The 13,225-nt window shown below is 47.0% G+C and overlaps 1 protein-coding gene across 1 annotated transcript in view; it reads right to left on the bottom strand.

The window, feature by feature from the left end:
* Window positions 1–1,164, bottom strand: part of stxbp3 (syntaxin binding protein 3) — a 39,003-nt gene extending 37,839 nt beyond the window's left edge. Inside the window, exon 1 of the mRNA XM_052011156.1 lies at window positions 942–1,164. Within this exon, the coding sequence (XP_051867116.1) occupies window positions 942–984 (43 nt within the window). The 5' untranslated portion in view covers window positions 985–1,164. The remainder of the gene's footprint in view (window positions 1–941) is intronic.
* Window positions 1,165–13,225: the final 12,061 nt, after the last annotated feature.

Here is a 13,225-nt window from a genome sequence, read left to right as displayed (position 1 = left end):
ACACTATCTGAGGGGGTGGTGGAGGCAGGTACTTGCATTTAAGTATTAGGTGAGCATTTGGAACTCCCTGAAGGCTATAGATTAAGTGCTGGGAACAGGGATTAATGTAGATAAGTAACTGATAGTCAAAACAGACGTGATGTGCCAAAGGACCTGTTTCCGTGCTGTAGGACTCCGAGATAAAGTACTTTCCAGAGTCGTGTTTCTAAGAGTCTAAACAACTATCTTCATGCTTTATGTAACATAGGTGGACCAGGACTCTCCAGACTTGTCTGTTCACACTACATTCAGGATTACAAGCAGCAAGGCTGGGGGGAAGATGCCCAACCCCTAATGCACCATTGGGCCTGATGTCACCCAAGCTACAAGTTAACGACAGGCCGCGGAGATATTCGTCCGTTCGCGGTGACCGCGCCTCGGAAAAAACTTTTCCACCGACTACTCCGGTTTTGCGGACTGCGCTTGCGTACATCCGCAAACCAATCCGGGCCGTCACTCAAATGCAAAGCCACCATTAACAAACCCAAGTTCTGTGTTGTTGAGGTTGACCGGAGTCGAAGGTTCCCAAAGAGTCGACGGGATTAAGTTTTGTTATTTTCACACTCGAAGTGGTGTATTTAAAAAAAGGGTTGAATTAATCGAATATTATGCAAAGACTTACTTAAATAGGTTATTTCCCCCTCCCACTTATTAAAGCCGCCATTTACTATCTTGAGCTAGCCATAAAATAAAACTTCTTCCCCCTCCCCAACTTAGTTATGCGGGTTGCAATCATGGGCTCAAAGCCCGACATGTTTTGCCGGTCTCCGCGCCGCGACCTGTTGCCTTGGACCGGCCACTTCCGCGTTCGTTCGCTGGGCTCCCGGCGGAGCGGTCGCGGCGCCACCGCCGACTGTGCAGCCGGCGAGGGGCGGGAGGCCGCGGGGCGCTGCTCGACTTACTCTGCCACACCACTCTCTTCAGGCTGTACTCCGCAGTTGCCATCTTTCCTCCCCCGGAAAACTCCTCCAGTGACGTGAGTCTGCGAGCGGATAAGCAGACTTCAGTCAGGCGGCCGCCGGCAGCTTTCGGGGAATGTCACTGAACCCAGAGGCGGTGCATGCACCGAACCAGCAGCTCGAAGGGGAAACCCAGAGCGGGTACCGAACCAGCAGCTCCAGAGAGGTGGGGGGGGGGGAATCCAGTGCGGGCACTGAACCAGCGGCTCCAGAGGGGAAACCCGGAGCGGGCACCAAGCCAGCAGCTCTAGAGGGGCAATCCACTGTGGGCACCGAAACAGCAGCTCCAGAGGAGGAAACCCAGAGTGGGCACTGAACCAGCAGCTCCAAAGGGGGGAATCCACAGCAGGCACCGAACCAGCAGCTCCAGAAGAGAAAATCCAGTGTGGGCACTGAACCAGCAGCTCCAGAGGGGAAATCCAGAGTGGGTACCAGACCAGCAGCTCCAGAGGAAAAATCCAGTGTGGGCACGGAACCAGCAGCTCGGGGGGGGTCCAGTGCAGACACCTGACCAGTGGCTCCAGAGGAGAAAATCCAGTGCTGGCACGGAACCAGTGGCTCCAGGGGGGAATCCAGCGTGGGCACCTAATCAGATGCCCCAGAGGGGGAATCCAGTGCAGACACCGAACCAGCTGATCCAGAGCAGGCACTGAACCAGTGGCTCCAGAGGGGGAATCCAGGGTGGGTACCAGACCAGCAGCTCGAAAGGGGGAAACCCAGTGCGGGCACAGAACCAGCAGCTCCAGAGGGGGAATCCAGTGTGGGCACCGACTCAGCAGCTCAGAGGGGAAATCCGGTGTGGGCACCGAGCCTGCAGCTCCAGAGGGGGAATCCAGTGTGGGCACCAAACCAGCAGCTCCAGTGAGGGAAATCCACAGCGGGCACCGAACCAGCAGCTCCAGAGGGGAAATCCACAGCGGGCACCGAACCAGCAGCTCCAGAGGGGAAATCCAGTGCTGGCACTGAGCCTGCAGCTCCACAGGGGGAATCCAGCACTGTCACCTAACCAGCAGCTCCAGAGGGGAAATCCAGTGCAGACACCGAACCAGCGGATCCAGAGGGGGCAATCCAGAGCAGGCACTGAACCAGCGGCTCCAGAGGGGGAATCCAGAGTGGGGAATCCAGGGTGGGTACCAGACCAGCAGCTCGAAAGGGGGAAATCCGGTGCAGGCACCGAGCCTGCAGCTCCAGAGGGGGAATCCAGTGTGGGCACCAAACCAGCAGCTCCAGAGGGGGAAATCCACAGCGGGCACTGATCCAGCAGCTCCAGAGGGAAAATTCGGTGCTGGCACTGAGCCTGCAGCTCCAGAGGGGGAATCCAGAGTGCGTACCAGACCAGCAGCTCCAGAGGGGGGACTCCAGTGTGGGCACCGAACCAGCAGCTCCAGATGGGGACTCCAGTGTGGGCACCAAATCAGCAGCTCCAGGGGGGGAATCCAGTGTGGGCACCAAACCAGCAGCTCCAGAGGGGAAATCCAGTGTGAGCACCGAACCTGCAGCTCCAGAGGAGGAAATCCAGTGTGGGTACCGAACCAGCAGCTCCAGAGGGGGGGAATCCAGAGTGAGTACCAGACCAGCAGCTCCAGATGAGAAATCCAGTGTAGGCACAGAACCAGAGCTCGGGGGGGGGGGGGTCCAGTGTGGACACCTAACCAGTGGCTCCAGAGGGGAAAACCCAGTGCAGGCACCAAACCAGTGGCTCCAGAGGGGGAATCCAGCGTGGGCACCCAATCAGCAGCTCCAGAGGGGGGAAATCCAGTGCAGGCACTGAACTAGCAGCTCCAGAGGGGGGAATCCAGCATAGGCACTGAACCAGCAGCTCCAGAGGGGAAATCCAGTACGGGCACTGAACCAGCAGCTCTGGAGGGGGAGAGACAGATGCTGGAATCCGGAGCAACAATCTGCTGGAGGAACTCAGCAGGTCAGGCAACATCTGTGGAGGGAAATGGGCATTTGTCATTTTGGGACTGAATGAAAGGTCCAGATGAAGCTGTTGACTCAAAACATCGATTGTCCATTTCCTTCCACAGATGCTGCCTGGCCCACTTGAGTTCCTCCAGCGGTTTGTTTGTTGCTCCAGAGGCAGAGCCCAATGCGAGCACAAAACCAGCAGTTCCAGAGGTTGAACCCAGTGCAAACACCAATCCAGTATCTACAGAGGATGGCAGAAATCTGAAATAAAAATGGATAGTTCTGGAAATAGTCTGTCAGGCAGTATCTGTGTAGAGGGAAACAGAGTTAACATTTCATCCCCAGTGACAGGTCATCAACCTGAAACATAAAAATTCAGAGCAGGGCTCTTTGGAAGTCTTCACCCTAGAGGGCTATGGAAGAGATTACTGAATATATCCAAAGTGAAAGTTGACAGTCATTTAAACCAGAAGGAACTTAAAGGGAAAGGGGGAGAGCAGGAAAATGGTTTTGAGGCTAAGATTACGTTAGCCATGGTCTTGTTGAATGGTGGGGCAGGGGGCTCAGGGCTGAATGTTCTACTCCTGCTCGTTATGTTCACTGGCCATCTGGCTGTTCCAGCCTGCACCAACTTTCACCAAGGTCAGGGCTCATCTTCGATCTCAGCCCTGGTTTCCTGCCCTATCCCCATAACCCTTGATAGATTTTTGACTATAAAGGAATCAATCTCTGATTTGAATGAACACATTGACTGAGCCTCTCCACTGCCCTCCAGGGAGAATTCCAAACCATTGACCAGCCTGCAAATGAAGACATTTCTCCTCACCTCAGTCTTAAATGGCCTACCCCTTCTTCTGTTCCTGTGACTCTCTTCTGGCATTCTCAGCCAAGGGAAACAGCTTCCCTGCATCCACTGCATGGAACCCTGTAAGAATTTTATAAGCTTCAATGAGATCACCTCTCATTTTTATACACTCCAGAGAATATAGGTCACGTCTCGTCAATCCCTCGTCGAAAGGCATCCCAGATATTAATCTGGTGAATCTTTGTTGCACTACCTTAAGCAAGTAAGGGAGACCAAAACTGTACACAGAAATCCAGATGCTGACTCACCAAGGCCTTATATAATTGGAACAAGACATCTTTGAAGCTCAACACTACATTCCTGCTCTCTAATAATACCCTTAGCCCCCTTGTAGTTTAAATGTCTGTCTGACTCTGCCTTGAATAAATGCAGTGTCACAATTCCTTTTCCTGCAAAGGCCAATGTAACATTTGTCTTACTGTTTGTTTGTTGCACCTACATGTTAGTTTTCAGTGATTTGTATATAAGGACACCTAGGTCCCTTTGAACATCAACTTTTCCCAACCTGCCACCATTTTAAAAAAATACTTTTTTTTGTTTCAAAAAATGCTTTAATGTTTTGTGCACCAAAGTATAAGCTGTCCCTGGGTTACAAATGCCCGACTTATGGAAATGGACAAACAAGCTCCGTAATATATTATTAAATTCAAAGCCTGACATACATACATACATACATTCATTCCGATGAATGCCAGAACTAGTTCCCCCCCCCCCCTCCACCTTTAGTAATTGTTCTTTCTTATCAGTCTTGTGTGCTTTTGATACTATTCATTACAATACTGTGGAGGTATGGTTAGCATATCGAGTGATTTTTGTGTATTTTCCAATTTATGGACAAAATCGACTTATGGACACCTGTAAAAATGGAACCCGTTCATTTTCTGGGGATGGCCTGTAGATGACCTCACTTATTTCACATTATACCACCCCCCACCCCTGTCATGTTCTTGCCCACTCACATTTTGCTGATGTGCCCTGGGAGCCTCTTCCCTCCTGCTCTCCACTCATAATCCCACCAAATTTGATATCATGAGCAAAACTTGGAAATATGACATTCAATCCCATCAGCCAAATTGTTGATATGGATTGTGAATAGCTGGGGTAGCTAAGCACCAATCTCTGTGGAACCATGAATTATAACCTGCCAACTTGAGAAAGCTCTATTTATTTCCCACTCTTTCCTTTCTGTTTGTTACTTATCCTATTACTCTAATCTTGTAGACGAACCTGTGAACACAAGAAAATAGAAGCGGGAATAGGCCACCTGGCTCCTCAAGCCTGCCCTGCAATTTATTATGATCATGGCTAATCTGTCCCAGAGCCTCAGCTCCTCTTCTGTGCAGGTTCCCTATGGCCCTAAATTCCCTGATCTTTCAAAGATTGATCTATCTCCTCTTTAAGTACCTCCAATGAACTAGCTTTCAGAGTTCTTTGGGATTGAGAATTCTAGAGAATTATCAACCTCTGCGAAAGGAATTATTATTTACCTCAGCAGCCAGAAAATCCATCCTCATCCATCTTGGTCGGTGCCCCAAACGCTCGTTCATGTGTAAGGGGGGTGTCCATAAGTCAGGCATTGGTAACCTGGAGAGGATCTCACCAACACCCTATACAATTATAGTAACTCTTCCCAATTTCTAAACTCCACGTTATGATAAAGGCCACTATGCCTTTTGCCTTTCTAACTACCTGTTGCGCCTACCTGCTAATGTTTTATGATTCACACACAAGAACACCCACTCCACTCATTTGCAATCTTTCTCTATTTCCACAGTAGTCTGTCTTTTGATTCTTTTTACCAAAGTGGATGACCTCACTTTTTCCCATTTGCCAAGATTTCACCTATTCACTCAACCTATCTATATGCTGGTGCAGAGTCTAAATAATAAGGTAAATTATTATTTACTATTTGAATGACTGTTTCCTAATCTTGTTACCATATCCCCTCATTTGAAGCTCTCCCATGTATAGAATCATCTATCTATCTATCATTCCCCCTTAGGAGCTTGTATGTTTCAATAAGATCACCCCTCGTTCTTCTAAACTCTAAATGATACTGATCCAACCTCTTTAGCTGCTCACAACAGAACAAGCCTCTCACCTAAGGAATTAAGATAAGACAAGATCTTTATTAGTCACATGTACATCAAAACACACAGTGAAATGCATCTTTTGCGTAGAGTGTTCTGGGGGCAGCCCACAAGTGTCGCCACGTTTTCGGCGCCAACATAGCAAGCCCACAACTTCCTAACCCGTACGTCTTTGGAATGTGGGAGGAAACCAGACCACCCAGAGGAAACCCACGCAGACACGGGGAGAACGTACAAACTCCTTACAGACAGTAGCAGGAATTGAACCTGGGTCGCTGGCGCTGTAATAGCATTACGCTAACTGCTACACTACTGTGCCTGCCCAAAGTTACACCGGTTACATCTGGCCAGACCCGTTGCTCCCGTAGTTCCGGCAGGATTCGAACCTGCGCAGGGAAACCCCAATGGTTTTCTAGTCCATCGCCTTAACCATTCAGCCAATTGCTTTTGTACTGCCCCCAGTGCCAGTACAGGCAGTCCCCAGGTTACGGCAGGGTTCCATTCCTGAGAACTGTTCGTAACCTGAACTGTTCATAAGTTGTGACGGGAGAGTAAGCAGGCTTGGGAAAGAGCGGCTGCCAAGCCAGCCTCACTGACTCGGTGAGCGAGTGAGTCTGTTCAGCACTCCCAGCACTGCTCAGCTCGACCCAGCCTCCGATCGTTGTGACTTCGGAGGGGGGGAGGGGGAAGCGGTTTGTGTTTAGAGAAGGCATGCAGGGAGACCCTGTTCCCAACCCAGCAGAAGATTACCCGCAGCCCCACAGCAGCCAGAAAATCCATCCCCATCCATCTTGCTGGTGCCCAGAACACTTGTTCATATGTAAGGGGGTGTCCATAAGACAGGCACTGGTAACCTGGAGAGGTTCTCACCAACACCCTATACAGTTATCGTAACTCTTCCCTATTTCTAAACTCCATGTACAATAAATGCCACTATGCATTTTTGCTTTCTAACAACTTGTTGCACCTACCTGCTAACTGTTTATAATTCACACACAAGAACACCCACTCCACTCATTTGCAATCTTTCTGTATTTCTATAGTAGTCTGCCTTTTGATTCTTTTGACCTCAGTTTTTCCCATTTGCCAAGTTTTCACCTATTCACTCAACCTATCTATATCCTGGTGCAGATTCTAAACATCTACATTGCAACATGACCTACTACCTTGTTTAGTGGTCATCAGCAAACTTGGGCACCTTGCACTCTGCCCCTGTGGTCCTTATCGAAAGCCACCTGAAAACCTAAATGCACAAATCAATTGGTTTCCCCCTTCTACAATATATTCCTGGAAGGAATCCAATTGATTAGTCAAAAAATGTTTTCCCTTCATAAGTCCTTGCCGACTCGGCTCAGTCTTACTATTCTCCTCTATTCTGTTATTGCAGCTTTCATTATAGATTCGAGCGTTTTCCCTACCACGGATGTTGGGCTATCAGGAAACATTGACTCTATTTCTTTGTCCACAGATGCTGCCAGACCAACTGAACATTTCAGCATCCTGCAGATGCTGAACACAATGCAGGCACCACACCAGTACCTCCAGAGACAGGGAACCCAGTGCAAACACCACTACTTCTAGATTCAGTCAGCGGGTGAAGGTAGCAATCCCACAGGTTTGATAGAGGGTCCTGAAATAACTCTGGAAATGCAAACCCACCCACAGGGGAGGTAAACATTTCCTTACAGGTTAGCTGATTACTGGGAAGGGATTCTTTCCCATTCCTTCCGTCTTTCTCTTCACCTTCAAGAGGAGAGCCTTTATCCTCAAAGTACGCCACTGCCTAATGGCATTGAGCCTGGTTAATCACTTGCTCCTTCCAGCTAGTGATTATCACACACATTTTTATCAGATGCAGATTTAGCCTTCTAGCCACCATGGGATTTCTGATTATGGGTGAGCTCTAAGTAGTGGGTTTGTTTGCAGAGACAAAAATCTAACATCTGCACCCAATGTCCAATCCAGCAGAGTTGGTGATGAGGTTCATTGCATCATGCTGTTGATACTGGCTTCAGTGAGCATGCTGGTATTGCAGTGGTAATCATCCCAATTGATGTGTAGGGGATCTTCCAGTGGTAACATTGGTGGTATCTCTGCAAACTCAAGATGTTGTTGGTAGGTTATGTGGGTTATGCATCCACATAGGAATGTAAGAACGACAATTGCATTATAGATCTAGATCTTAATATCCTTCTGCAGGTCCGGAGCAATGGAAATATATCAGAACAGCTTCCCAAAGGAAACACATGCACTGGATCATTTGCAGCATCTCATAGTCAATGTTAGGCCTTTGAGAGAGGGAGCTACTGAGAGAATAAAAATGTTCAATTCTTTCCCTCAATGGTCTTCTGTGGAGGGTCACGCACCCAGTTGATTGAAAATCAAAGGTGATGTTGATTAAAGAATCATCTGTCCATTATGTTCTTAATGTCACTTCTGTTGGGGAGGTGTTCTTTAATGAGGGCAAAGATGACTGTCAACATTAAGGCCAAAGACCTTGACCTTTGACCTTGCTAATATTCGGGTTCAGCACACATTTAGGAAGGCAATGATATTTTGGCCTTTATTACAGGAGATTTTGAGTACAGCATTAAAGATGCCTTAGCACAATTACACAGGGCTTTGGTGAGACCACACCTGGAGTATTGTGCACAGTTTTAGCCTTCTTACCTAAAATGGATGTACTTACTATAGTGGGAGTTCAATGAAGAATCACCAGGTTGGTTCTGGGAATGGTGTCATTCCTCAAGGGTTTAGCAGAATGACAGGTGACTTCATTGAACATTGCAAAATTCTCAGAGAGATTGACAGGGTAAATGTGGGGAGGATATTTTCCTTGGCTGAGAAATCCAGAACTAGGGATCACAGTCTCAATATAAGGGGTAGGTCGCCTGTGACTGAAAATGAGAAGAAATTTCCTCACTCAGATAGTGGAGAATCTTTGGAATTCTCCACCATGAGTGCTGCGGAGATTCAATCACTGGTTGCATTTAAAACAGAGATCAATAAATTTTGGATATTAATGGAATCAAGGGATATGGAGATATGCAGAATTATGTTTGAGTTAGACGATCAGCCATGACCTTGTTGGGTGGTAGAGCAAGTTCAACGGACTGAATGGTTTATTTCCACACCTATTACTTATCATACTTATATTCTTATCTTTGACTCTGGCCAGACTATTCCGGGTGCAAATTCAGTATCTGCATGACCTAGTTTAACTTGGCACTGAGATTTCTCACGTTGAAGTGATTTCTACCATAATTTTACTTCAAAACACAATGTTTTTCACAAATTTTATAACCAAAGTTTGATTTTAATTTTCCATTTTCCTGTATTTCTTCCATCTCAGAATAATGTGCAGTTCAATCTGCACCACCAAACATTTGGTACCTTGCCTCAAGTTGTTAGCTTTGCATGTGAACCTGGAGAGGGTGGACCAATAATTTATTCACCATCCAATCAATATATTTAGAGACCCTCAGCCTCTATAACTTCAGTGGAAAGAGACCTAAACAAATTTACCTCCAAGCCTATAGTGATTAATTGAACCATTCCACCGCCTCCCCCCACCAGCCCCCCCAGCAAATTCCTACCATTAGTGTCTATACTTTGCACATCGTAGAGTCATAGAGTCATCCAGCACAGAAACAGGCCCTCCAGCACAACTTGTCCATGCCGACCAAGGTGCCTACCTGAGCTAGTCCCATTTGCCTGCATTTGGCCCATATCCCTCTAAACCTTTCCTATCCATATACCTGTCCAAATACATTTTTGTTAAATACAGGTTCTCCCCAGGTTACGGCAAAGTTCCATTCCCGTGAACTGTTTGTAACCCAAACAGATCACAAGTCAGAAATGGAGCTGCTAACCAAGTTCCCACATGGCAGAAGATGCCTACAGCCCCACAGCAGCCAGTAAATCCATATCACTGGTCTCCCAAATTCCCGATTGTACGTACAGGCTGTACATAAGTTGGGCGTTCATAACCTGGGAATGACCTATATCGAATAGTGATTGGTTTCATATTCTGTTTAGTGTAAGAATATGCATGCAGAGTAAAATATGCAGGCATAAGTAGGAGACATTTGAGATGAATACTGGAAGAGGCTACATTTTAAAATCCCAAGGCAGCTGAACTACGGACTATGGGAATATAGCTGCTTAGCTACCAACAGATAAGCAGACTCCAGTCACTAGAGCAGAAAGCAGCATACTACTACAGAACAAACAGAAGGTTGTAAGGCAAGGTCAAATTTATTTGATTGGCCCTATGGCAAAAAAACATCCTTTCTGATATTGAGTTAGTTATTTCCAAGTGTAATCCAAGTACAAATTTATGGTAGAAATGTAACCTTGTAGTTGAGGAAAAGGCATTGGATCATAAGGAAAAAGGCGAGTCCTACCTGGCTAGTCAGGGAGCATTCACAGAACTTGATCCTGATAAAAAGCATTGGTGTGCGTGCTCTAACACTAGAATCAGGTAAAATGGCCTAAAATCAGTGTCAATATTGAAAACTATCACCTTAACAGCACTGTTTACTGTATTAACTTTGTGTGGGTAAATAAAACTTATTGTTCTTAACTATATTGGTGTCAGGCTGAAACACTGAACTGACATTAGATCAATTCTTACAGAAATAAGTTTTTAGTAGCACAAACAAATTTTCAGGGTATAGATTCAAAAGCTGTGAAATTATGCTAAACATGAGAGAGGGAGAGAACACATAGTGTACACTGGTATCTGGATGGCCTTCCAGGACCAGTGGGCATGGGCTGGAATGCAAGCTGGATAAGGTAGAAAATGTTTTAATTTGAAAATACTGTAGTTATTTTTAAAGCAAAAGAAACAAATAAAAACAGACAAAATAAGGGCCTCGAGATAAAGGCAAAAAAAAAAGTCTAAGCACAGAGTAAAGCTCCCTCTATTTAAAAAAAACAAAAAGTAAGAAAAAAAGTTTCAGCATAGTTCTGGACTCTACGCTGTAAAGGAGACAAAGAAGCACTGGAAAAAGTGCAATAATCAACATATGACAATTGTACCAAGACAGAATGATCGCTGCTGTCGGGAAAGACTAAATAGGTTAAGGCTTTTCCATTATGAAAGTAAAGGTAAGCAGGCCTATATGAGATTGCTGAAACTATAAGTGGGTTGGACAAGATAAATGCGGAGCAAAATTGTCCACGTAAATACAAATCCAAAAACGAGAGGCAATAAATACTAGATTAGTATTAATAAGGTCAGACACAGAAATTAGAAATTGATTCCTGTAATGTTAATAGCAAACCACCATTAGAGATCAAACCTTGAAGCACAATTCCTTCCTTTATTCTCTGAGACAATATAATATTTTCATTCTAGCTTATTTTCCACAATGGACTGAACCAATAACAGTGGCTGGAAGTCATCTATGTGGTGTCATGTAGGTAGGAGGGACCACTGGACTTGGATTGTAATTAACAAACAATCGAAATGTGCGATGTTGGCCAATGATGGTACACATTTTGTTTTATCAAAATAAACTTTAGTCATAATAAAAGAAACTATATACAATAATAAAAACTGTTCAAACCTTTACATTCGTGTACAGTTCAATTCTTAGTGTTACCTTTTTATATATAAAAACACAGCACCGATGCCACATGTGTGGCTCCCTGGGGTGATACCCCAATCCCATATTTACAACATTTGAGCGGCTTCCTTGCCTGACCCCGCCCCTCCTCCTGTGGCAGAAGAACCCTAAGCTGTCATCCTTCCCCACTGAGCCCTCATGCTGGCTGCACCCAGCTTCAGTGCGTCCCTCAGCACGTACTCCTGCAGCCTGGAATGTGCCACTTCGGCAGCATTCCCCTACGGACATCTCGCAGTGCTGGGAGACCAACAATTTTCGGGCCAGACCAAAGGGCGTCTTTCACCGAGTTGATGACCTTCCAGCAGCAGTTGATGTCCGTCTCTGTGGTGTGTACCCCAGGAACAGCCCATAGATCAGAGAATCCTCTGTTACGCTGCTGCTGGAGATGAAACGTGACAAGGACCCCTGCATCTTTCGCCACACCCTCCTCGCAAACCCACAGCCCACAAAGAGGTGGGTAACCATCTTGTCCCAGCGCAGTCCTCCCGGGGGCAGCGCGCGCTGGGGGTAATGCCCCAACCTTGCAGGATGGATCTTACTGGGAGGGCCCCTCTCACCGCCAGCCAAGCGAGGTCTTGGTGCTTGTTGGTGAGTTCTGGCAATGAGGCATTCTGCCAGATGGTCTGGACAGTTTGCTCAGGGAACCACCCCATGGTGTCCATCGAGTCCTTCTCCTGCAGTGTCTGCAGGATGTTCTGTGCTGACCACTGCCTGATGGACGTATGGTTTCAAGGGATTGGTCTGGAAGAACTTTTCCCACGAAGGACAGGTAGTGCGGCAACATCCAGCTGACTGGGACGCCATGTGGCCACGGGGCCAGGCCCATCCTTCGCAACAGCCGGGACAGGTAGAACCTCGGTACGTAGTGACACTTGGTGCCCATGTACTTGGGTTCCACGCAGATCCCGATGCAGCCACAGACGAAGGTGGTCATTAGCATGAGGGTGACATTGGGGACACCTTTACCCCCATTGTCCAGGGACTTATGCATGGTGACCCGTCAGACCCACTCCATCTTGGATCCCCAGACAAACCGGAAAACGGCGCAGGTGATTTCCAAGCCGGAGGAGTGAGGAACAGGCCACACCTGCGCCAAGTACAGCAGCCCAGAGAGCACCTCACACCTGATGACCAGGTTCTTCCCGGTTATCGATAGGGAGCGTCGTTCCCACAGTCCCAGTTTCTGCTTCACCTTCCAATCCGCTCCCGCCAATTTTTGTTGCACGTCCCGGCATGGTGGTAATGATGGTACACATTGCTCAATGGTGAGACAGAGTGTGGGTGCTGCTTTCTTTTGACATCTATGACGCATGGGGTCGTAGCTAATCTTTCCCATCTTCTTCTTATTTGGGGAGAAAAAAAGTAAATGAAGAACAGAAGATCTTTCACATCCACCTGAGAGAACAGACAGGGCCTTGGCTAAGTGTCTCTGAAAGATGTTGCCTTTAACACCACTGTGCTCCCTTGATATGCTAATATTTCTGGAGAAGGCCTTGAACCCACAGTCTTCTGATTCTGTGGCAAGAGTGCTACCAGCTGAGCATACTATCTGTAACCCTTTATTAGATGGACACTGGGGACATCAGAGATTTACTTCGCTGGAATTCAACCTGCAAATGATTTGAGAACAGATGCCTCAGGTAGTTTCATCTTCAAATATATTGCCAAGACTGACAATTGACTTAAGCAAGCTGTGCGCAAAATTAGGCTTGACCTTTCAGTCTCAGA

Source organism: Pristis pectinata, chromosome 3 (assembly GCF_009764475.1).
Source record: "Pristis pectinata isolate sPriPec2 chromosome 3, sPriPec2.1.pri, whole genome shotgun sequence".
NCBI lineage: Eukaryota > Metazoa > Chordata > Chondrichthyes > Rhinopristiformes > Pristidae > Pristis > Pristis pectinata.
Note: the sequence above shows the minus strand (reverse complement) of the source record. Positions and strands in the feature narration are given on the sequence as shown.